At 43.8% G+C, this 23,523-nt stretch overlaps 2 protein-coding genes across 2 annotated transcripts; one reads left to right on the top strand and one right to left on the bottom strand.

Moving 5' to 3' along the window:
- Nucleotides 1-173: 173 nt before the first annotated feature.
- LOC127037274 (F-box only protein 39-like) lies at nt 174-3,641 on the bottom strand. Its single transcript, XM_050928759.1, has 3 exons — nt 2,628-3,641; nt 1,068-1,244; nt 174-302 (listed from the first exon to the last, which is right to left on the bottom strand). Exons 1-3 carry the CDS (start codon nt 3,639-3,641, stop codon nt 174-176), a joined length of 1,320 nt encoding a protein of 439 aa, XP_050784716.1.
- Nucleotides 3,642-9,747: 6,106 nt separating this feature from the next.
- Nucleotides 9,748-21,292, top strand: PIMREG (PICALM interacting mitotic regulator). Its single transcript, XM_050929654.1, has 5 exons — nt 9,748-9,827; nt 13,324-13,649; nt 16,291-16,634; nt 17,487-17,582; nt 20,887-21,292. The coding sequence occupies exons 2-5, from the start codon at nt 13,362-13,364 to the stop codon at nt 21,050-21,052; spliced, it is 894 nt and encodes a 297-aa protein (XP_050785611.1). The 5' UTR covers nt 9,748-9,827; nt 13,324-13,361; the 3' UTR covers nt 21,053-21,292.
- Nucleotides 21,293-23,523: the final 2,231 nt, after the last annotated feature.

Raw genomic sequence — 23,523 nt, 5'->3', positions numbered from 1 at the left:
CTATCTGCTGGGCCACACTGCCCCCGTTTCAGTTTTAGTTGACTTTCCCTTTCAGGAACACTGCTAATGACATTCAGCTCCCCTATAGACTTCCTCCAAAGGATGAATTCAGGCATTTCTAGATGTGACTGATTTTTTTTTTCATTTTTTTCACCTCACAGATTACATGCCTCTCACATCATCGGGTAGGCGATGACGAAATAATTAAGCTCTGAGTCAATCAGGTCTCGATATCTCCTGAAAATATCTCGCAAGATTCTATCTTCTTCAATGGTTTCATACCGATTTGTGTAAATCCTCACCTGTGCGGATGAAGCAAAATCATATCTGTAAGAAGCGTATTCACTGGCCAAAATTAAGCTCCAAAGCCAACGTGACTATTGAGGTTTCTAGATAAGCGTAATATCTAATAAGACAGGTCATGACTGGGTCAAATCCTGAAACCCTTGCTCAGTTTTTGCTTGGGCAAGACTCTCAGGCCTGCCAGTGAAAGTTGTGCCTCATGAAATGCTGAGTGAAAACTAAGACTCTCACCAACCCCTCCTTGGGCCATTTCAATGGAAGGAGATACTGGGGAAGGAAAGACTCAGTGGGCTAAAGAGGGCTTCTCCAGCAGCCATAGATTCCTGGGACCTGCACAGATCTTGGGGGATCTATAGAGGCACAAGCCAGCTCTGCTCGTCCTTGGACCCTGCTGGCTCTCGGGTAGCATGGCTCATTTAGACCAGTGCAAACATTGTTTCCCTTGGCTGTAGTTTGTAGCAGGACTATGCTTTGCATGGTGCTCCCCAGCTATTGTGAAACAGAGCTGTATTATTTTGGAATACGTTTCATGGACCTGGTCAGGCCTAGGGAGATCCATGCCTGAATGGTCTCCTCTCAAGTGGAATTTGGAAATACAGTACATGTATGGTTCTTGCACTTCCTCGCAATCCTTTCCTCCTGTGTGTTAACAGTAACCTTAAACCAACATTCAAAGGAAGGGGCTGCATTACCCTGTTCATAAATCTGTGCTTCTACTTGCGGTTCTTTGGATGGAATGCAACTTTTGAAACACAGGATTTTACCTTCATGGTCCTCAAAGTGCATTTCCCTTCTGCTTGATTTTGTAACAGCCTCTCCACAAATGCAACACGGAGGAAGGCCCAGATTTTTAGGAAGAACAGCCGCTTGCATGATAACACAAGCTGCAGCAGCTCCTCATCCAGTGATTCATGGCTGTTGTTGAATTCGAGCGTTAATTTCTAGAAAAGACAAATAGTGAATATCTAGATCGATGACCCAGGCGTTCTGCTATTGCAATTGCCCTGGGAGTCAATCAGCAAGTCTTTCCTTGCGCTGCTGATAAGGTTGACTTACAGGCAGGTCATTTTTTGTAACTTAGAGCTTATGTAACTTATAATTCTAGCATAATAGCACCCAAAGGCCCCAATCAGAATTGAGCCCTGTTGTGTTAGTCACTGTATACAGATAGCCCCTTCCAAAAAGACCTTCCAATAGTGATGGAAAATGCATTAAATAATGCTCAGAGTCCCTGTAATGTGTTATGAGAGGTTCTTATATGGATTTCCAGAAATCAATTCTGGAGAGTTTTTTTTGATCCCCAAAACATTTGTGTGTGGGGGGGGGGATAATTATAATTCAAAGGGCTGAATGTAAATGAAAGGAACATTGTGATGTAACCGTGCTTGATGCAGCAGAGAAAGTTAACAGCAATCACTACTCACTGATGCAAATGACCATTTTCAATAGTTAGCCACAAAGAATGTCTGTCAAGGGACATACTAGACAGCATTTTTTTTCTTCCTATAAATCAGGGTTTCTCAAACAGGGGTCACTGCTTGTGTAGGGAAAGCCCCTGGCAGGCCAGGCCGTGTGTTTACCTGCCCCGTCCACAGGTCTGGCCGATCGCGGCTCCCGCGACACTTCCAGCAGCTCCCATTGGCCCGGAGCCACAATCGGCCAGACCTACAGATGGGGCAGGTAAAAACACCAGCCCGGCCCGCCAGGGGCTTTCCCTACACAACTGGCGACCCCTGTTTGAGAAACCCTGCTAGAAATTGATTTACGTGATAAACCTTGTATAGAAAACCTAGTATAGAAGCTGCAAGATTATAAAGTAATAACTTACACTGATGCATATACTTATGCCTAGGAAGATTTCAAAGCACTTTACAATCTCATATCTGAATTGTTTGAAAGAAACACTGTATCTTCTTCTCTCCACTAAACCACGGCCACCTCTGTGGTACAAAGTTGCAACTTTTTAAGCTGCACAGCAGCTTATGGAGAGGAAGTAATCTTTTCACGGCTGGGACAATCTTTTCTTTGTGTGTGTAAATACATATTTCAGTGGGCCCAGTTGGGATCTCTAGGTGCTAGCTCAGTACAGTTAATGTGTCCAGCTGAGGCTGATGGAGGAATTTAGATGGGCAGAATGTAATTAGCTAAACTGGACTTTGGCTGGGAAGCTGGTGCTCACATTTCTTGTGGAAAAACTACCTTGTGGAGCTCTAATGACCTCATGGGTCAGGGTTTCACTTTTACACCGACAGTTTGGTACAACGCCCATGTGGCCATGGTTAGATTAGTGACAAAATGATAAACTATTGCTGTTCCCACCATACCTGCAGACTGTGCTTGTAGGCTGGTAAGAGAGTGGTGAGGGTCGGCCTCATCGACCAATCCGGGTCACTGAAATAGCAGCTCCGTAGACTGATGCTTCTAAGTGGGATCTCCGCTAAGAGTATTCTGGCTAGACTGTCGTGCTTCATGACTCTTTCAAAGAAGAAGTTCACTTTCAGTTTGGGTGCTCTCTTGGCTAGGTTGGCCCAGGACATCCCCCAAACTACCTGCCCATGAGGGTCATGAATGTGGCACTTGATGTTTATAGTCCAGAGAGAATGGGCGTTGTTCTCGCACAGGATGTCCAGCAATTCATCCGAGATGCAGTTGTAATTGAGAGTCAGGATGACCAGGTTGCGGAACGTGGACATAGTCTGGTGGAACAAGGGGCTGCTGTAGATGGAAAGATGGTGGCTGAAGAAGTCTTCTATGTTGATTTCAGAGGCAAAACTTTTGTTTTTCAAGTAGCTCAAAGAGCTCAAAAGCTCACAGCCTTCTTCCAGTGTCACTCTTGCTCCTTTCAAGCTGAGATGAACAAGATGTGTGCCCATTCTTTTCAGGAAAATAATTAAGCTCTTGATAAACTGATTCTTAATTATGTTTCTCCAGACCAATCGGTCCAACTCCAGGTGCTGAATAGTCAGGGATACCAGACGAGTGTTACATTTGCCCAAGCGCGAGAGAAGCCCCCTCATAGTCACTTGAAATTTTCGGGTCAAGACAGCATTGTAAGGATTCAGAAACTTGATCTCTAGGTGTTCCAAGTACTTGCCGAATCTCTTGACATACCACAGAGCAGATTCAAACTCGGATGTGTTTGACCTGGATGGCCGCCCACTGAAGGTGATTGTTCTCGTTCTCCAGAGAGAGCCTGAGTACATGGCTTGATTCCATCTCTTACAGACCAAAGCAGCCTGAGATCTGTCCCTGTCATCTAGCCACCAGAACACATGGCTCAGGCAGACATTGGGCAAATAAGCCCAGCAACTCTGCTGGAGTTCGCTGTCATTCTCCATCAAGGAGACAGTCAGTCAGTCAGTTCCTGCTGGGTGCAAAATCAAAGCTTAGATGGTCTCTAGATCAGGAAGGCTGTGGCTAGTTTGTTTAATGTTACTTGACAGATCAAACACTTCTACGTGAATAGCAAAACTCCTGCCTCTTTATATTCAAAAGCAACAATCCATCCTTTGCCTCCTTACATCCAAATGCTGGTGACCACATGAGCTCTTAGGTCTAACCTGAGATCTAAACTAAATCAAAAGAGAAAAGCAATGAGAAGAGTACAATCACACCAATAGCAAAGGGTACGATTTCAGTACTGTGGCCTCCATAAAGCTTAAACATCACATGGTAAAATGATAGAGAGGTATCAGTATCAATCTGCTAAATTTTTTGTCTCTGTAAACTCTAGAAGCTCCTAGAAAATACCGATAAAATGGAAGATGTCTCTTGTGGGGGATCAGTTCTTTCTGGAAGCATGCTATGTGCTTGGGGCTGTACAAAGAGTTGCTTCCTTTACACTGAAAAGATTAACAGCACTATCTAAATGGACTATCTACATCTGCTGATCTTAGCTTTTCTGGGTTAACATCACAGCCTGTTTCAGCTGGCCCTTTAAAAACCTGCGGAAGATTTTCAAAACATTTTTGAAACTGGTCTAGCTCTGGGATTAGCTCTAGGAGTCAGGAGATCTGATGAAGAGTGGTGAAAATAAGAGACAAGAAATGCTTGGAATGCAAGAAGAAGTTAGTTACCCGTTCTGCTTAGGAGGCATTCAAACCCCAACAGCCTTACTCCCTGCAGCGTTCAATGATCACCTTGCCTGTTCTCCCACCCTAGGGAGCTCAGCCATTGCCAGGGAGCAAGAGGTAGTCTTTGTGATGTCATGGGCACTGACTTGACTTCATTGCAGACAGGAGCAGTGCAGCCAGCTGAGCAGTCTTACACGCTGCGAAAGCAAAGGGGAGGGGAAAATGTATTCTTGTACAACTTACTCCAGATGGATTTTATGAGCAGTCTGTATTCTTATGTCTTAAACTGTATCTTTCTGTGTTCTGCCTTGTTGTGCTAAGGAGACCGGAGAGCGGTATCAGCATGTTTGTTTATGAATAGATTGGTCAATTAAAAACTGAGAGGGACTCAAGGAGACTTGGGAAAAGAGAGGAGCATGTTTTTGTAATAGAAGGATCCTTCTTTTACTGAGGGGCCATCTGAATAAGAAGGACACTGGCTGCAGGAGAGAGGGGGAGAAATATCCTGTGAATCAGGGGAGAAGCCTTCTGAAGGACGGGGGGTACTTGGAGGTCACAGAGGACTCTGGCCAAATCAAGATTGGTGAGGAAACTGAGGCAGGAAGGGAGGGAGCATAGGTCTTTATTGTTTTGTCTAAGTCTGTATATTTCTTGTGGAATAACTGTGTTACAAACTTTTACAAAGCCTGTTTATTATCCCTGAAGAAGTAAACTCTAACCCAGACTGCTCACAAGGCTGGAGCTCTGGGAAAGGATGTGCTCATGCAACTGATGTGTCTTTGCGGGGAAGGGATCAGCTTTGGTCCTGGGGGCCTCTGGCAACTGCACTCTGAGTTCCCTTCTGTGATGGAATATGTGCCCAAGAAATGTGCCAGAGAGGCCAAAGAAAAAGACGGTGCTACCCAGAGCAAGGGAAGCTGATGAGCACAAAGGTCTATTGTGGTGTAGGGTTGCCAAATATTTTTTTTGGATGAATTTCTGGAGATTTCATCACATTATCTTTCATTAAAGATTAATCTTTAATTCCTGGAGACTCCAGGGCAACCCTAGTGTGGTGGGACCCCAAAACAGCAGCTGGGTGAATGTGCAGCAGGGGGTCATGACGACGTGCATGCAATACAGGCTGGTGCCACTGGTGATGAGATAAGGCCTTGCTTTCATCAGAACTTTAATAGACCAGGATCTAACTTCCCTCCACCCAAGGCCAAGTTCTATGGAGAAGCTTGTGCTTTGTTAGTAAGTTTGTAGAGAAACCGATCTGGAGAATAAATGTGCTTCTACCCAAAGCAGCCTCCCAACCTACAAGTCTTAAAACGTGATTAGCTAAGATCACTGACATGCTTCCAGGACAGCAACGGGGGGAATGATTATTTCCCCAGACTCTACCTAAAAACCAAGCCCCATACACTTGTAATATCAAAATAAGATGCTGCTACTCAAGCAGGTTGTGCAGATCTTCCTACTATGACCAGCTCTCTTTCTTGCATTTTATTGTCACAATCAGATTTCACAGTTAACAAAATTACATGAATGGGAGCCATTCTCAGCTCTCCACCCTACATTTTGAAGACTTTTATCTGTAACCATAAAGGCTTGAAACTTGAGGCTTTCATTTCACAAACAGGCTTTGAAATGCAGGTTGACATTTTGTTTTTAATATCAATAGAACTGAGCCAAAACCCCAGGTCAGATGAGAGGAGAACACCCGTTAGCGTGGGGAGATCTGATTGTAGTCTGAACCCATTGTTTTTGGTTTTTAATAGCTGTCCTTCTTACACTCAAAATGATCACTTGCATAGAGGGCAGTCAGATAAAGGACCAAATTCTGCCTTCAGATAGGGATACTTGAATGTACATCTGTTATCTCAAAGATACTGTAGATAGAGAGATGTAGCACTCAAAAGTTGATTGAAGCAAGGCAGATCCAGTTCCCTTCTCTTTCCTGTAGAGAAAAGGGGGGAAATGATTTTATAGAAATCTGAAGCTAATGCACACAAAAGGACAGAGAGGAGTTTGAAATAGTGCATTTGGGGGTTTTGCAGGGAGTGATGGGAATCGGGATGATATTAAAGGAAACATTTGTGCAGCTTTCTTGATAGAGATGTATTGGGCTATTGGATAGTCTCCTGACCGGAAGTGGATGAAGCTCTGTCACTTCAGACTTTTAAAATCAGAGCACATAAAACACTAGAAAATTTCTGTGCAGCCCAATCCCTGCATGGGCACGGAGACAGGGCTTTTCCACCTCTGACTTCTGTGGTTCAAAACCCATTGCACTCACTCCTTAAGCTATAGATTCTTGTGTTATGGTGTTGTTGTGTTATATAGCATCACTAGATGTCAGCATTGAGTTTAGTGAAGAGAAAAGCAATGCAAAATGGAGTTCACAGTGTGTGTGTGTGTGGGGGGGGGAATTAATAATCAGCTTCACACCATAATCCACCTTCATTTTTCAAAAGGAGGATAAAGTTCAAAAAAAGTCTTGTGGGGAAATGGCTTAACAGTGAGTACTTGAATTATTTTCCTCTGGAGCTGCATAAACAGACTGATTCTCTGCACCTGTGTTTTCTGTGCATTAAGCCCAGATATACACCACATACTGTACTGTATATGATTTTGATTCAAAGCCTTACCAGTAGTGGAAGATGATGTTAAAATGAGATGTTTTCCCCCTTCTGTTCATTATAATGTTAAATAGACACATGGATTAAAACTCATTTTGAACATCAAATCCAGCTGGTCTTACTCAGAGCTCTTATGAAACCAAAGGGAGTGCTCTCTGAGGAAGATATACAGGATTTGGCCCAGGGTGTTAGCAATAACAACTGTGGCTGGGGTTTTCAAAGGGCAACCTAAGGTAGTTAGGCACCCAACCCCCCCTGAATTGAAGTGGGGTCTATGTGCCTAACTCCCTCAGGTCCCAGCTTGTGTGTACTTGAGTTAGCCCAGAGGTGCTGCTTGTGGTTAAGTTGTGGTTACTTTATTATTCAAAGTGTGCATAAACCTACCGCTGGGTCAGGTCACTGTGAATCACCAAACCACATCTGTGGTTTTAGATTGCTAAAAAGCTACAGCATCCTCACACATCTGCAACTAATAAGTCACTGCAATTGTTGTTTGTGGCTCACTGCTCTCCTGTGACTTCTGTAACTGTTGCTCCCATCCCATCCCCCTGCCTTGCTCCATCTCTAACAGCCCAGAATGCAGGTAAATGCCAACCCACCTCCCTCTCCTATCTCAGGCACAGGTCAGATGCAACTCTTGTCTGCAACATGACAAATCTCTGCATAGAGGAGGTTTGGGGAAGGGGCAGATGAAGATGACTGTGGTCTTATACATTATACAAATACCTTTCAGCCTGATGGATACCAGTGTGCTTTGCAAGCTGCAAACGGTGATTGCATCATCAATCCCTAAAACATAGCTTCCTTTGGGGTGAAACAGAGCAATTATTTAACAGAGCATGGCAATGCTGCACAAAATATATGACAGTGTGTGGAGGAGCCAGCAGGCAAAGAGTTAATTCACTTTTCAAGTCTTCTGCAGGTGTAGAAGGGTGGCTAATGAGAGGAGAGCTGGTGGACTAATTAGGAGGTCTTGTGCAAGCTATGAAGGAAACTCTCTTTTTCCCTAGTAGTCTAGTCATGAGTGTTGCAGTGTTTGTAGCTTGAGTAAGGACTTAGCTGCTCTGTGAAAACTGGTTAATGCTACGCCTGGTCTTCTAGAGAAAAGTCTATCCTGGTAAGATACAGTTTCTTTTTGTTTTATATCGATTCTGTGGGTTGGCTCCATTTTACGGGTAAGAAAAGAACATCTTCCCTAATTGAAAGAGCAGTGGGAGTTCAGGTATGAAGCACTGTATAACAAGCTAAACTGGAGTTTGGGTAGGACACTGGTGTTAATAATCCCCCTTCTTTATAAGGTGTGGGGGGGGGAGATTTCATGAACCCTGCATTTAGGACCTGAGTATTTATGCCAGCTTGTATTCAAAGTATATCTATTTCCCCACCACTGCCCAACTGCTAGTCTGAGGCCTAGGGACAGATGTATAGAAAATGTAAGTGTTCTGGTTCTGCTCTGAATAGGTGAGGTGCAGAAGGCAGACTGTAACAGTGCATGGTTGTCTTTAATTATTCATAACTAGACCCTGCAGATTATGGGAACTTGTGTAGGTACAATGGGGGAATCCATCTGTTAACCAGTGTTCTGAGCTACAGAGCTGGACAAGAGCTGGTGCACATGGGATCAATAGTAGCTAGTGCTATTTGAAAAGCACAGATACCATTCCCCACTCAGCTGGATCAGATGCAAGCAGGCAATATGCCACCCTGCCATAGTATACAATCTCCCAAGGGGCCTCTTACAAAGATCCAGTGTGAGGGAGCCATACCAACAGCCTGGATAGGAAACCTGAGGGGGTTTCTTTCTTTCTTTCTTTTCTTTCTCTCTCTCACACACGTTTTCCTGTCTCTTTTTACTTGCAAGACTTGGCCCTTCCAGTGGTTCTCAAACTGGAGGTTGGGACCCCTCAGAAGGTTATTACATGGGGGGTCCTGAGCTGTCAGCTGCCACCCCAAACCCCACTTTGCCTCCAGCATTTATAATGGTGTTAAATATATTATAACTTTTTCTTTAATTTATAAGGGGGGGTCACACACAGAGGCTTGTTGTGTGAAAGAGGTCACCCGCACAAAAGTTTGAGAACCACTGTATTAGACAGTGAGTAGGGAGGTTTCCAAGACATGGCCATGACCATGGCACAAAACAGCCCCACCTTGTTCTGTTCCCCTGGGGCAATTCAAACTGCACGGCTTGCAAATGTGAACCCACCCCGACTGGTTCCAGGCAGGGGGGTGGGTAAGCTACGGCTACAGGGCCAAGGCTGCACGTCCGCATCCCAGACACCGCCCCCCGCAAGCTCGCCCAGCTGCAGCCTATCGCCTGGATTATATGTTCTCCCGCCTCTTCAGGGGGTGTGTGTGTCCCCCCATTGCACGGGAGAGCAGCAAAGGCAGGAGCGAGCCAATCCTAGGGGAGGAAGGAAACAGCGCGCAATTCAAACCCGAAGGCGATTGCAGATAAAGCGGCGGGAGCTGGTGCAAGCGGGGCCGGGCTGGGAGCGGTGAGTCTGGTGCCGGGGGGGAGGCAGCCTTGGGGGGGCTCCGGCGAGCCGCGGCGGCGGGGGGGGGGGAAGCTGAAGCCGCTACAGTGTTGCAAGCCCGGGGCCCTCCAGGAACAAAGCCCGGGCTGGGCTGGGAAGCAGCAGGCGCCTCGCCCGTGGCCGTCAGCTGCAGCGCTTCACGCCGAGGGCGAGGTGGGAGGCACGGTCCTCTGCATTGTGCCCTGGCTGCTGCGGTTTTGCTGGGGAGCTGTTTGCTGCCCCTGCCTTTGTCAGCATCCCCATCCCTGGCTCCCCCCGTCCTGCCCCAGCGCCATCGGCCCTGCTACCAGGTAAACAGTGACTCTGCCAGTGGGCAGACTGGCCTGGGGCTCGGGAGCGCTCGGTTCCAGAACAACGTGTGTAGTGGGGGGTGCTGAGACCCAGTGACCCAAACTGTAAACCCTTCAAACCAGGGGGTGCGGCAGCACCTGTAGTTCTAGCACCTAAGCTGGGGTCTGTTCCTGCCTCTGGATGACTGTGGGTGATGGTCCCCTCTGTGCCTCAGTTTCCCATCTGTCAAATGTGGAATGCTGATACAGATCTACCTTTTATCTGTAGATATCAAAGTGCTATGTAAAAGCTAGGAATTGGTGGTGTAATCTCAGTTCATTACAAATTCCTTGCCCTGTCTGCTTTTGGTCTTCTATTGCAAGCTTTTTGTGTGTGTGTGTGTGTGTGTGTGTGTGTGTGTGTGTGCGCGCGCGCGCACTGGCGCGCACACAAACGGTCTAAAATGGGGGTTCTCAAACTGGAGGTTGGGACACCTGAAGGGGTTGCAAGGTTATTACATGGGGGAGTCGCAAGCTATCAGCCTCCACCCCAAATCCTGTTTTGCCTCCAGCATTTATAGTGGTGTTTAAAACACCTTTTTATATATTTATTGGGGGAGGGTCGCACTCAGGCTTGCTATGTGAAAGGGGTCACCAGTACAAAAGTCGGAGAACCACTGGTCTAGAACAAATTTTGAAGGAGTTTATGGAGGTCCTGTCGAACATCAAAGTTAAAAACTCCTCAGGAATGGAGGTTGTTCATAACTCTGAAATGTTTAACTCTGAACAAAACATTATAGTTCTTTCAAAAGTTTACAACTGAACATTGACTTAATACAGTTTTGATACTTTACTGTGCAAAAGAAAAATGCTGCTTTTAACCATCTTAATTTAAAAGAAACCAGCACAGAAACAGTTTTCTTACCTTGTCAAATCTTTTTAAACTTTCCCTTAATTTTTTTTAGTAGTTTAATACAGTATTTCCTGCTGTTTTGTTTTGGTTTTGTTTTTTTGTCTCTGCTGCTGCCTGATTGCAAACTTCCAACTCCAAGTGAGGTGAATGGTTGGCCTGTCAGTTTGTAACTCTGGTGTTTGTAATTCTGAGGCTCTGCTGTAAATAGTGTAATGTAACGTGGGTTAACTAGAGGTGGATCGTGCCAGACTAACCTGATTTCCTCCTTTGAGAAAATAGCAGATTTTTTTTTTAAGATAAGGAAAGTGCAGTAGATTTAATACACTTGGAGTTCAGTAACGCATTTGACACAGTGCCACATGAGAAATAATTAGTTAAATTATGGTAGTTGCTATTGGGGATCAGTATAAAAATTGTAAGATGGATCAGGAACTGGCTAAAGGGGATAAAGCTATAAGCTTTTGGTGAAAGGTGAATTGGACTGGAGAGAGGTTAGTCATGGAGTTCCTTGAGGATGGGTTTCTGGGACCAGGGTTTCAGCCAGCCACCTGCAGGAGTCAGGATGGGATTCTCTCTTTCTCCACCCTGCGCACCCCCCACATAGTGGGTTTTGATTTCCTTCCTCTGAAGCCTTGGAGATAGGACACTGGACAAGGCTCTGAGGTGCCACGGAGCATTCTCTCTCTCTCTCTCTCTCTCTCTCTCTCTCTCTCAGGTGCTTGGCTGTCTGGTTCTTGCTTACATGCTCAGGATCTAACCAATCTCCAGATGTGGGGCTGGGAAGGAATTCTCCTCTAGTCAGGACCGTACAGGATAGGAGAATCCCAGTAAAAAGATGTCAGAGATGGGCATATGCACTAATTTATGTTCACTACGCTTCTGGTGTTTGTTGCAAGACACTCAGTGAACTATAACAGAAGGCTTGATACAGAGGGCCATAGCTGTATTTAGACAGCACTGGGTACAGAAATGTGAATCCTGGAAGAGAGTAGGTTAGGAACTTAACAGAGGTGTATAAAGCTACTGTTAGGGAAAATCGATTTTAAATTTTATCAAGTGACTTGAAACTGTCTGTTATTGTCTTTAACACCCAGAAACTGCACATTTTAGAAGCTGAACACACTTTATTATTAGCAGGTTATAACTGAACTTGCCGTACTCTCCAGCTCTATGCAAAGAACATAACATGCAATACCCGTTGGGACAATGACTCTTGAGAATCAGAATATAACAGGAGAGGCCCTTTGATCTGCACTTCGCTCATCTTCGCGCTGTGCTCCACTGTGTGAATGCACACAATAAATTGGTCTATCACCACTTCTCAGCAAAGATTTAATGGCTTGCTGAAGTGAGGTCTCTAAGCAAGGCACGGGTTATCAAACAGGTTTCTGGAGAGCTGATTGATCACATGGTGCTAGTACATTGTCATTCCCGTGTGCAAAACTGCATTTAAAGAATCTAAAAATATATTAAATGCTTTTCTACTATTCCTGTTTCACGTAACCAAGTGCTGCGGTTGATGAGGGCATGTTAGCTGGAGGGGAGGGGAGAGGGTCCAGGAAGTTGTGTATGGGTGGAAAGGTATCTACAAGACACTCTTTACTAAGATGTGCAGCACGGTTTTAAAAACTGGAGAACTCCTGTATTAAGACATCATTATGCATACACACTACAGTGCCTTTATTAATATGCAGTGAGGTGTTGAGAAAGCTAGTTCAGTTTTATCTTGGCTCACATTTGGATGCAATCGCCTGGCTTTTCTAAACAGTGCTTATGAATTGACACAGTTCATTAATTCACCCTGGGTGGCTTGCTTATTAGCAAGAGTGAAAGTAATTTAAAAGATTATTTCCCAAATAATTTTGAACAAGCTACTGTATAGAAATCAGGAATGCATTGTTAACTATAACATGTAGCAGATCTCTTTTGCTGGTAATACCATTCCCTATCCATTGTGTGTGCACACTACTGCAGTTGTGACTTCAGCTGGTACCTCAAAAGGGAGTGATCTAATTAACCAAGTTCCAAATTTAGGACATAATCTCAATATGACACATAACAAACTCTTGCCATTACAGGGTATTCATATATTTAATCTTGTATAGTAAACTTCGGTCTTAGATTCACCGGGGCTGATGTGAGGAGCTGGCAATGGGAAGTAGAGAGATAATGGGCCTGTGGGGAGAAATGTAAAACCAGAGTGGTGTAAAAGACTGGAATCTTCACTGAACAGAAATAGACGCCCAAAGTACTGTTTGACTAGTAATGATTCACTTCTGTTGGCTCTCAGAGCTTTAACCAGTTTCCTCCTCCAATTGCAGTCTTGTCCAGAACACCTGGGGAAAAGTTTCTGTTACATCTTTGTCTTTTTTTCCCTCAAAAAACATGGGTAGTTACAGAAATGGACAGCGTTTCCTGTTAAACCAATCAAACCTGCTCAGCCTGGTACTTGTTGCTGGTCTCATGTTTTGAAGGGGATTTGGGAAATGAGGATGAGTCCTTTCAAACAACCTGTTGAATGTGCTGTGCAATATGTTTAGCCTTTATCATCTGGACTGATTTGTGTTGGGGCTGTGTTCTCATTTGGTGCATTATTTTTAACAGCTTTGTCTGATCCCCTTTGAACCAAGAAGCGAAGAGTGATGGCATCAGTGTTACAAAGTGTCGGGGCTACAATTGGCTGGAGGAGCCACCAGCTACTGGCTGACTTTGAAAATGAGAGCCCAGTGCCTGACAAATTTAGAAAGAAGCCTTCTTCAAGCGCTCTCAATACCCTCCGCATGTCTCTGAGAAAGCGAATGCCCTTAAAGCAAGTAGAGATGAACCTCAGTGAGAATCCAACTTGGGAAAGTCTGGAAGCAAAAGAGAAGCAACAAAGCTTCCGGGCTATCACAAGAACAGCAAAAAATGCCTTTGGAACAGTGTCTCAGGTAATGACCCTTGTAATGTACTATGGATGGCAGTTCTGTTCATAGCGTGGTGTCCTGTTTCAGGACTAATAATATCTAGCTCTTCTATACAGCGCTCTTCTATACAGCACTCTTCAGCTGTAGATTGCAAAGTGCTTTATTGCCGGACATAGTATCTGTATTTCATAACTAGTAAATGCTTTATAATATGTAGCTGGCTGGCTGCCACAGAGAAAGAAGAGCAGCACAAACAAGGGAAAGTGACATGTAGGAACAATATACAAAAACAAAGAGTCTTGGTCATGTTATTTTGAGCAAAATCTCCAGCAACTGTAAAACCGCTTTCCCTCTGAGTGCATTACGTGGGACATCACTAGAGAGACACTTTAAAAATAGTAAATGAAGGAGACCTGATAAACTAATAGATTTTTCTGGGCTCTCAAAGAACATGCTTTATGGAAACTTAAGAGCTCAGGGGTGAGAGAAATATGGGACTTTAGTTATACTGTATTTGGAGGCAGGGGGAGAAGATGGGGGTTGGACTAGATGACCTCCTGAGGTCCCTTCCAACCCTGATATTCTATGAAATCAGTAGAATATCACCCACTTACATAGTCTGAATATGGACTGACTGGGTTCACAAAGACATACCTTATGGAAATTCCTAAAGATCAGGGATGTTAAAAATGTACAACCTTAGACAGACTGCATGTGGAGAAGAGATCTAATTTTTAAAGCCTGATCTAAAACCGATTAGCCAATTGCTGACCCAGGTCCAAGTGTCGTGTCGTTTTCAGACCCAACCATGAATGTGCGTCAGTGCCTCGTCCTTGGAGCTCAGCCTGGTAGGGGCTTCACACTCCTTCTGCCTGTTGGGTCAGCGGGTCAGTGGCTGCATGCCCCTCTCCTGCCAGCTGCCATGGCCTTGTTGCACTCCTGTGCTCAGTCATCAGCACTTGGCTCCACAGCACACAGTGCTGAGAGGCAACGGCAGTCAATAGGAACAGGGTGTGCAGCTACCTACAGGCAGACTTGACCCTGAGTGTGTGAGGTTGTTTTCTGACCTGACCTGGACACATGTAGTCGGGTCCCTTTGGGTTCAGGTCAGGTTTCAGAGCTCTAGTTTGGAGTGGGGAGGGAAAATATTAAACAGCATTCCTTGGAGTGGGGAGGGAAAATATTAAACAGCATTCCTGAAGATTCTGCTGGAATTTAGTCCTTGATCTGCAAAGTCACGGTTCTTTACATCCATGTGACCTAGATCGAGGAGACTTCTCCAGCATCTCTCTTGCAGCAAATTGTCTCTGCACCCTTTTAAAGTCACCGAGGCAAAGAGAAGCAGTGGAAATCCTGGGAACAGCTTTAGAAATAGCAAAACACTAGCCTCCCCATATGTTAAACAGATGGCATGACCTTGGTATGCTCGCTAACTATGAATTGTTTCTATAATGGCATGTACATAGTGGGAAGAATTTGAAATAAGTGCTTCCTGCTAACTCTAAGCTTATTTTGCAGATGAAATGCCAAGCACTGGCAGCAAGGAGTTTTTGCTTGTGTAAAGGCTGCGGAATCAGGCCTGAGCACTTGTCTCATGGGACCTGCAATATCGGAGTTGTACCAATGAGGAGTTTTGCTGAATTTTTCATGCAGCCTGTGCTAGGGGGCACAAGCTATTTTAGGAAATGCTGCTAGCCAGGAGCACGACCTGCTATGACTCAGAGTTTGCAAGTAGACTTGAAGCCCAGGGGAGAGCCCTGCGGGTTGAGGTATGTTAGCAGGGTAGGAAAGGGAATCTTGTTTGTGCTGCTCTTCTTTCTCTAAACAAAGGCCTTCAGTTTAAAGGCATCTTTAACAGGTTCTAAAGGCAGGAGCCTGATCCTGCTCCACATGAAATCAGTGAGAACTTTGTCCAGGGCTCCTGTGGCAGCAGGATCAATCCCAAAGACTAATGGATCAAATGAAGCACTCTGCTCCATTTCAGCGCTATCAGGGGGAAGAGGCTTTAGCACAGTGGTCCCCAACCTTTTTGCGACCAGTAGCACTTCCATGTTTTCAGAAGAGCGTGGCAGCCGCCAACAATTTTTCAAGACTTATTTTGTATTTGTATGTTAAATAATACAAAAAAACCATATTTTAATATTACATAATATATGAATCCGGAGAAAAGCCAAGAGGACAGAGAACACTGGTGCTCGCAGCTCTGGAGTACTCTGTCCCCGGCAGGCACAGGGCCCCAGATTGTCTTCTCTGCTGGGCACTAGGCGGACCCCGCACCTTCTGGGGACCAAGGGCACCAGCGCCTGCAGCCCCAGAGTTCTCTGTCCCTGGCAGGCGTGGGGCCACAGTTTCTTTCCCGTGCTGGGAACTAGGCAGGCCCCGCACCTGCCGGGAACAGAGAACACCGCGCCCGAAGCCTGAGTTCTCTGTCCCCGGCAGGTCCTCTGCTGGGCACTAGGCGGGTGCACATAAATGCCTCGGTGGGTGCCATGGCGCCCGCGGGCACCACGTTGGGGACCACTGCTTTAGCAGAAATGGCAGATGTGCATCTGCCCTAGTCTAAGCCTGGTTCTAAGAATTGTAGCAATTGTTCATGTGCTGGGATTTTGTTGAGCTGGCACACTGTAGACAGCGGTTCGTAATCCCAGATATGTCTGCCTTGCAGAAAATACAGAAGTCCTGCCAAAACCGCCCGCAGTCTCTAGTCATCTCTCCAGCTAAAGCCCCTGCAAGGAGAAGTGGCATCACTTGCTCTGCCAAGAGAAGCACTTCACCTCGAACTCCTAGTCGGAAGAATAGGCTGGCCACCCCATTGTGTGGTCCCACTTGCACCCCCAGGTCCAGCAGGAGAGCCTCCCTTTCATCCAGATCTGCAAAGAGCTTGGTGGGGAAAGAATGGAGGAGTTTCTCTTACTGGCTTGGAAAAGAAGCTGTCCCTCTCCGGAGATCAAGGAGAGCAGCAGCTCTAAAGAGCCCGTATTCATCACCTATCCCTGCCAGCAGAAAGAGGCAAGCTGCAATCGTTTGTCATTCCTATTGCTGTTTTATTATTGTGACTAGAGTGTCTGGCTACCTGAGAGACAGCAGCTGAGCACTACTAATCTTTCCCGCTGAAACTATGTGCTGTTATAATGGTTAGGAAGGTAATAAAGTTGTTACGTGCACCTATTTACAGAGAGAGTGTTTGGCATAAAACTAGGCCGTGGAAACTTAATTTTGCATGATCACAAACACTGAGATCTCTTGCACCATCCGCATCCAGTGGGAGGGTGATATTAAGTTTACATCATGTAATTATGCCAGCTCCAGTCTGGCTTGAGTTAAAGAAATCTTAACCTTCTAAATTCTGCATTGATGCTGTTTGTTTGATATATCACTTGGATATCGATTCATCCTATTCTGCTCTGCATTTCCCAGAATTATTTATTTGTATTGTGGTGGTATCTAGGGTCTTGGCCTATGCCTGTGGCACTAGGTGCTGTACAAACAGAAATATGGCCCCCTGCCATGGAGAGTGGACAAAGGGTTGCGGGGAGAAAGTATTTCATGAAGCGGAGAGATCGTGTCTTGCCCAAGGTATCAGGTGAAGACAGAATTGGGAGTTCCACGCATGCCTCCTGGATCCCAGTCCAGTGCCTTAGCTCTGAGACTATCTTTTCTAGGTGCGAGGTGAATGGAGTTAAGGCATGATTAAGGCTGAACATTGGGATGGGGAGTTGTAGCAGTGGCTAGAGGCTTAAAATTTGACCAGAAGGAGCACTAGGGTATATATTGTAGATACTTCCGCAGTGGTAGGGGGCTGGGCTAAATCACCTAGGTAATGTTTGAATCCTCTAATTGCATGCTGCTTTCTTCCTTCAGAGAGTTTGACTGCAAGTTAGAATCAGTCTCTTTGGGAATTCACCGGCTGAAACGTCTTTCTCAGGTGTTCGATGATGTCATTGTGAGAGAGGAGAGGTAAGCAGTATTGCGATCGGGGGAGATGTTTATTTCTCCTCTCTAATGCTGCTTGTGCAGCAGAGGATGGTATCACTAAAGATTCACATCTCCAATCCTGAGTCAATGATACTGCTAAATATAAATTAAATGATCCCTCAAAGCTCATAATCAAGATGAGTAAGAGCAATAGAAATGCCTTAACTGTAATGCAGCCTCTCTGCTTTAAGACACTGCATAGTTAGACAGACATCTGCAGACTGGCTCGCAGCTCCACCGAAGCCTGTAACAAACATTCTCCTTGATTAGATGCTGCTTGCTGTAAATCAGAATCCTCCGCACCACACTCAGCCTCCGATACTGTATCTTGCCTGGTAACTCCTTGCAGCAATTCTAAGTGGGTTAATAACCCAGAATGGGGCCAGTAGAGGCTTCTTAGAATCTCATTGTACCAGGCACTAGACTTTCATTTCAATAAGATTCTTTGAATGTTGCCTGAAACTTGGATCTGAATCAAGTTAACACCTAGAATTAGTTTGGCTTGTGCATTTGACAACAGTGTGTAATAGTCATTATCACAATCTTCCCTTCTAGTTGAAGGTCTTGCACACACAAGTGTGGGAAAGAAAAACCCTATCAAGAAAGGAAAATAACTTAAAGTAGCAGAAAATAACTTTAAGTAGCAGTACTTAAAGTAGAAAATAACTTAAAGGGTGACTTAGGGGCAGGTGTATTCACTGAAGCTGTTCCTCACTTTGAAATTAACTAAATTTCAGGTTGAAAGGCCTGAAGAGTTGAGGGTCAAATTTGTTTCACAGGGATCATCAAAATAGTAACAAGATGAGAACGTTGTTATTGTCCAGACCCAGTAAAAAAAATCTTGATGTGGGAGCCTCTCTTTTGTAAGAAGAACTAAAATTCTTGCACAGTGATTCTATCTTAAGAAGCTTTTGAAATGTGGGAGATTGCTGTGATTTTGTAATAGTTACCTCATTTAGAATGAGCATCTTCAAAGAGCAGCGTGGTAAGAGTTTTCAGATTAAAAAGTTTGGTGCCACAGTAATCTCCTCCTAAACTTTCTCAAGTTGTTCTTAAAGAACACTGAATATATTAAACCTAAATCTTGCCTCTTAATTCTACTTGGATCTGGTTACAAATTCTGCATCATCAGGGGACTAGATCTAGACTACAGGGCCCTGTCTTGCAGATAACAAGCATCTGGATGTAGCTTAGCACTACATATCTTCTAGATCAGGGGTTCTCAACCTCTCTTTGAGCCCTCCCCTCCCCCCCATGCTAAAAAAACACCTCCATGGCCAACCTGTGCCATAGCTGGCTTTCTGCATATAAAAGCCAGGGCCAGTTTTAGGGGGTAGGAAGCAGGGCAATTGTCCTGGGCCCCATTCCACAGGGGGTCTTGCGAAGCTAAGTTGCTCAGACTTTGGCTTCAGCTCTGGGTGGTGGGGCTTGGGGCCCTGGCTTTCTGCCCTGGGCTCTAGCAAGTCTAATGCCAACCATGCTTGGTGGAGCCCCTGAAAGCTGCTTGTGGCCTGCTGGTTGAGAACTACTGTTCCAGATAATTTGCCTCAGAAAGACTTGTGGAAATCCTGCACAATTCCAACTAGTTCTCTCTACCTCAATCATTTTTTTTATATGGGTCACATTTTCAGCTGATCAGGTGTGGACACAAGTGGCCAAAATCCTGACAGAGCCATGTGTCAATTAAATGTTCGTAACCATTTCAAGTTCACTAAAGCCTCATTCCTAATATTCATTCTTCCATCTGTTAGTGATATGACAGTTTCTCTCATTCGTAACTGAGGATAATACCAACCAGGTAAAGTTGTTCTTAAGCTTGCTTTGAATATACTTACTTCACTTGCATGTGGCTGAATGGAGAAAAACTGCTGTTTTCAAGGGAACAAGTACATACAAAACTTTATTAAGCACCTTAAAAAAACCTAACAAACAACCTTACTAATGTACAGAACCACAGGCTGCTTTCTCAAAATCACCAGTGCTGTTCATGCCTCTCCTAGCTGCAGTTATAATGCAGTGCAGCCATCAAACCCAGCTTCAGCTGGTGGATTATAGGTCACTGAGCCCTGTGTGGGTTTGCACTGAAACAATAGTTTACTTCTGTGCAAATAGCTGTTTTTCTCATCCCAGACCAGAAAACATCTGGTACTAATGTTTTGTCTCTTCAGTTCTCATTGGTTACTCACTAACAATGTAAAGCATGTCAGAAAAGTGTTACACCATTCTTAATGTCTAACTGTTAAGACAATGCTGCGTCAATAGCAGCAGTTGACATCTTTCTTGCTGGTGTTTAAATACTGCAATTGCATGTAAGTGGCTCTGGAACAAGAAAGGTTCTCCACTGTTAATTTCTGAACATGTCTTCAGCATCACTTCTCCGAACCTTCCCATTAAGGAATTCCCATAGAAAATAAGTTAAATGCTTACATTATCTTCACTTGAAGCTGCACTGTGACATCTTTACATGTTTACACCATTGTGTTGAAGGTGTGTATGCTGGATTTTTTTATTTAACGGGAAAGAGGTAATGTGAGTTGTTGCAGGTGTTTTAATTAGGAACAAATACGCAAACAAGAACATGCTGGGGCATGAATGCCTGTAGTGTTGCATGGTAGAAAGTGGGGGGGGACTGTAACCATTAAATGACAAGTTGATCATGTTACTTCCAGTGGTAATGCATGTAACTTAACACTAGCAATTCAGTTCACTTTACTGCCTATTTACATGCCTTCACTTGCTGGTTTGAACATCTCCTCTATTTCTGTTGGAAAAGCCCATGACTTTTGCAACTTAATATGTTGGTAAGAGGATGTCATACTTAGCAACTTTACGGTAGAAACTAATTCTACCTTCTGATCTCCACTAGACATGAGTAGGAGTCTGGAGTTTTTCCTCCAATTAGGCCCTGTGCAGATAAACTTATAGACAATGGCTATTTTCTTTTTTTTTTAAACTTTCCCTCACCCTTCACAAAACAAGCACTGATGTAAAAGCTATGTTAGACATATAATATTTAACATTTAAGCAAAATTAGACCATCCCCATTAATGTTTTTTTCCTAATATCATGCTGCTTAATCTGTCTGCTGCTATTGCTGACCACACATAACAGATAAAACATGACTGAAGTGAGAATTTGTTTTAATGGCCTTCATAAAATCTGCTCACTATACTAGGCACACTGTTTCCTGACTTCTGCCCACTTTCCAGCAGCTTGTGTATACTGAACTACCAACTAACTTTGCCCATTACTCTGTTTATTAATTACACTCCTTTATTCTCTGCAGAGAACAAGCAATATCCAATTATCAGTATCTAATGGCACAAAACTTGCGATCTGGTCATCGGTCTCAGAAACTCTCCCAATCTGCTTTCAGATGGTGTGCGAGGAGGCTCCAGCATGCAGTTGGCACTTGGACTGAGATGACCTTAAACAGTATTAACAACGTGTGAGCAAATGAAGGATTAACTATATATGGGAGTTGGAGGGGTGTATTGTCTGTTTGGATTTAAGTGACTCTGCTTTGAATAAGCCATTAACCATTTTTAGAATACTACCTTTCAGTTCAGCTCAGGTCTTTCCTTCTATGGATTTCTCCTGCCAATGGTGCAGGGATTATATTAAAGTATATCACATGACCACCCCTGTGGTATTGCCCAGCAATGGAATAGTGAACTGAACTCACTTAACCAGGACTTTCAAATGAGAGAGGTGTGGTCTAGTGTATTGAACTTTAGGGCTGAGCTAACTACTACTGAATGATTTTAAGGAAAGACAATAGCATCGGTGTTTGACTCCTGTTCTGTGTAATTGGGGATACTTGCTTCCTGTACCTCTCTCATGAGATGTTGAGGACTTAAGTTTCTACAGAGCTTTGAAAACTAAGAATGGGAAAGCATAGGCATTGGTGCTAAGTGCATGAATTTCATTGAGATTTAGTGGCCTTAGATCACTTAGCATAAAACCTTCAGAAGCACCTGTGTGCCAAAACCATAGTATACAAAATGGTGTCTGGCTGTGATACTGTGAGTTGACATTGGGGGTAACTAAAAATCATGGAATTCTGTAATTACTCCAGAGTGGCACTGAAATTACTGCCTAAGTGAATTAAGATAAATAGAAGCAAGGCAACTTTAATTCGGAATGAGTGTGTCCACACAGGAATTTAACATTGCTTAACTAATCCATGCCTTTGGTTTATTCAGATTAGGTTTCCTAAAGGTGCCTGTGTAGATAAGCCCTGGGTGATTGAAGTCAGAATGTGTGATCCACCCCCCCTTAAAGTTCACAGGGTTTGACTAACTAATGTATCTATTCCATTTTTAACTGTTGGGACTTCATTTGTCTTTCATGCTACTGCTGTAAGACAGCTGAAAACACTAACAGTTAATATACTAAAGTAACACTTGTTGCTTAACATTATAATGTTTGTTTTTATGCAATGGCACTAGTTAATGTTAACAAACATTTATTAGAAACTTCTTATTTTGATATAAAATGTCAGGCTCTATAATAGAGGTAATCTTAGTTTAGCAAAATATTAATTCTCTGTTTCAACAAAGCAAAGGAGTCCTGTTTTCCATAAACTTCTAGAACTCCATGCCAATGCTGTTCCTTGAGCTGTAGCTTTTTTCTAAAGAGAATAAGTAAACAAAGGAGTATTTGTTGTTTTTTAAAGCAATCTGAGTCAGTGTGTGGCTACAAAATACTGACATTTAGAATTTTTAAACTTTATGGCCGTTTGTGTGAATTCTGTTGCCACTTACTATTTCAGATGGCTACAATATTGCCCTGCTTCATTCTCCCCCATAATATTCCAGTAGGATCGAAGTCCAAATTTTTGTAAGCAATCCTGCACCAATGCCTGAATGCTGCCCCATCTATATTTAAATTAACTCTCTTCTTTTGCATGGTGACAAACCAGACTGTTTAAAACTTTGTAATGCTGGGCTGGAACTCCTTCCTATTTGGATTTCAAAAAGTAGATAAGGTTATTGTTTTAAGCCAGGGAAGAGCTTTTATTTGAAGTTTTACTGGTATGTACTGATCCTTTATAAAAAAAAAAAGACAAAATAGACTTTTCATAACAGTGATGGCTTGTTGTTGAATGCTATTTTCAAACTCCCTGCCACTGCCCCTTAAGAAAAACCTCAACCCCCAATTGCCATTCATCTTGTAAGGAGGAGAAACGTTTATTCTTGCCATTTGTTATTCAGTGCACTCAAAGCATTTTTATCTATTATAGGTTTTGACTAATTAAAATCAAAGGGACTGCCTGGCATGTGTAGCTAAGGGATAAAGAACCCACATTTTGGAAAAATCCTGCTCATCTCCTTTTTCTGCTTGAAGCTCAGCTGGCAATGCTGCTTTACAGCAGGCAAGGACCTAAAGTTCTCTATTTTGACTAAGATACAGCTGCTCAAAACTAACTGTGCCATTGGGTAGGTCTTGGAATTGCAACCTGTTCAGAATGGGTAATCAGGTGCATAATTCCCAGGGAGCTTTTGCACACCAATGTAAAGAAAAACCCACAACGCTGTCACTTAAAGGCAAAGAAGGCTTTTATTTGACTAGCTTTTTATAAGATTTTTAAAAACCAGCTCACATCAAAATCTAGACCAGTTGTAAAAATCTTACTCCTTAGTTCATAATGTTAAGAAATTCATTATTGTACAGGTTTTTTTAATTTTTACAAGGCAGCCATAGGAAATATAAACATTTGTCACCATAGATAGAACCTTCCCACTGACACTATTTAAAAGTATACACTTAGTAAAACTGTAGACTCAAAGACCATGTACAATTTCAAGTCTCCTCACAGGGATTCAGTTAAGTAGACATTTTGTCTTCCCACACAAATAAAAAAATTTAGTATGCTTTGGGGTTGGGGTTCTGCCATGAGACTGCCCTTCTAGACCCAGAA

The sequence above is a fragment of the Gopherus flavomarginatus genome, chromosome 19 (genome assembly GCF_025201925.1).
Source record: "Gopherus flavomarginatus isolate rGopFla2 chromosome 19, rGopFla2.mat.asm, whole genome shotgun sequence".
In the NCBI taxonomy this organism is placed as follows: domain Eukaryota; kingdom Metazoa; phylum Chordata; order Testudines; family Testudinidae; genus Gopherus; species Gopherus flavomarginatus.
This window is presented reverse-complemented; position numbering and strand designations above follow the sequence as displayed.

Excerpts from the sequence above, each read along its gene's own strand:
- LOC127037274 (XM_050928759.1), bottom strand. The coding sequence starts at position 3,641 with ATGGAGAATGACAGCGAACTCCAGCAGAGTTGCTGGGCTTATTTGCCC. Across the intron at positions 1,245-2,627 it reads CCTACAAGCACAGTCTGCAG|AAATTAACGCTCGAATTCAA; the intron begins GTATGGTGGGAA and ends TGTCTTTTCTAG. Across the intron at positions 303-1,067 it reads GCACTTTGAGGACCATGAAG|GTGAGGATTTACACAAATCG; the intron begins GTAAAATCCTGT and ends TCATCCGCACAG.
- PIMREG (XM_050929654.1), top strand. The coding sequence starts at position 13,362 with ATGGCATCAGTGTTACAAAGTGTCGGGGCTACAATTGGCTGGAGGAGC. Across the intron at positions 13,650-16,290 it reads CCTTTGGAACAGTGTCTCAG|AAAATACAGAAGTCCTGCCA; the intron begins GTAATGACCCTT and ends TCTGCCTTGCAG. Across the intron at positions 17,583-20,886 it reads GTCATTGTGAGAGAGGAGAG|AGAACAAGCAATATCCAATT; the intron begins GTAAGCAGTATT and ends TATTCTCTGCAG.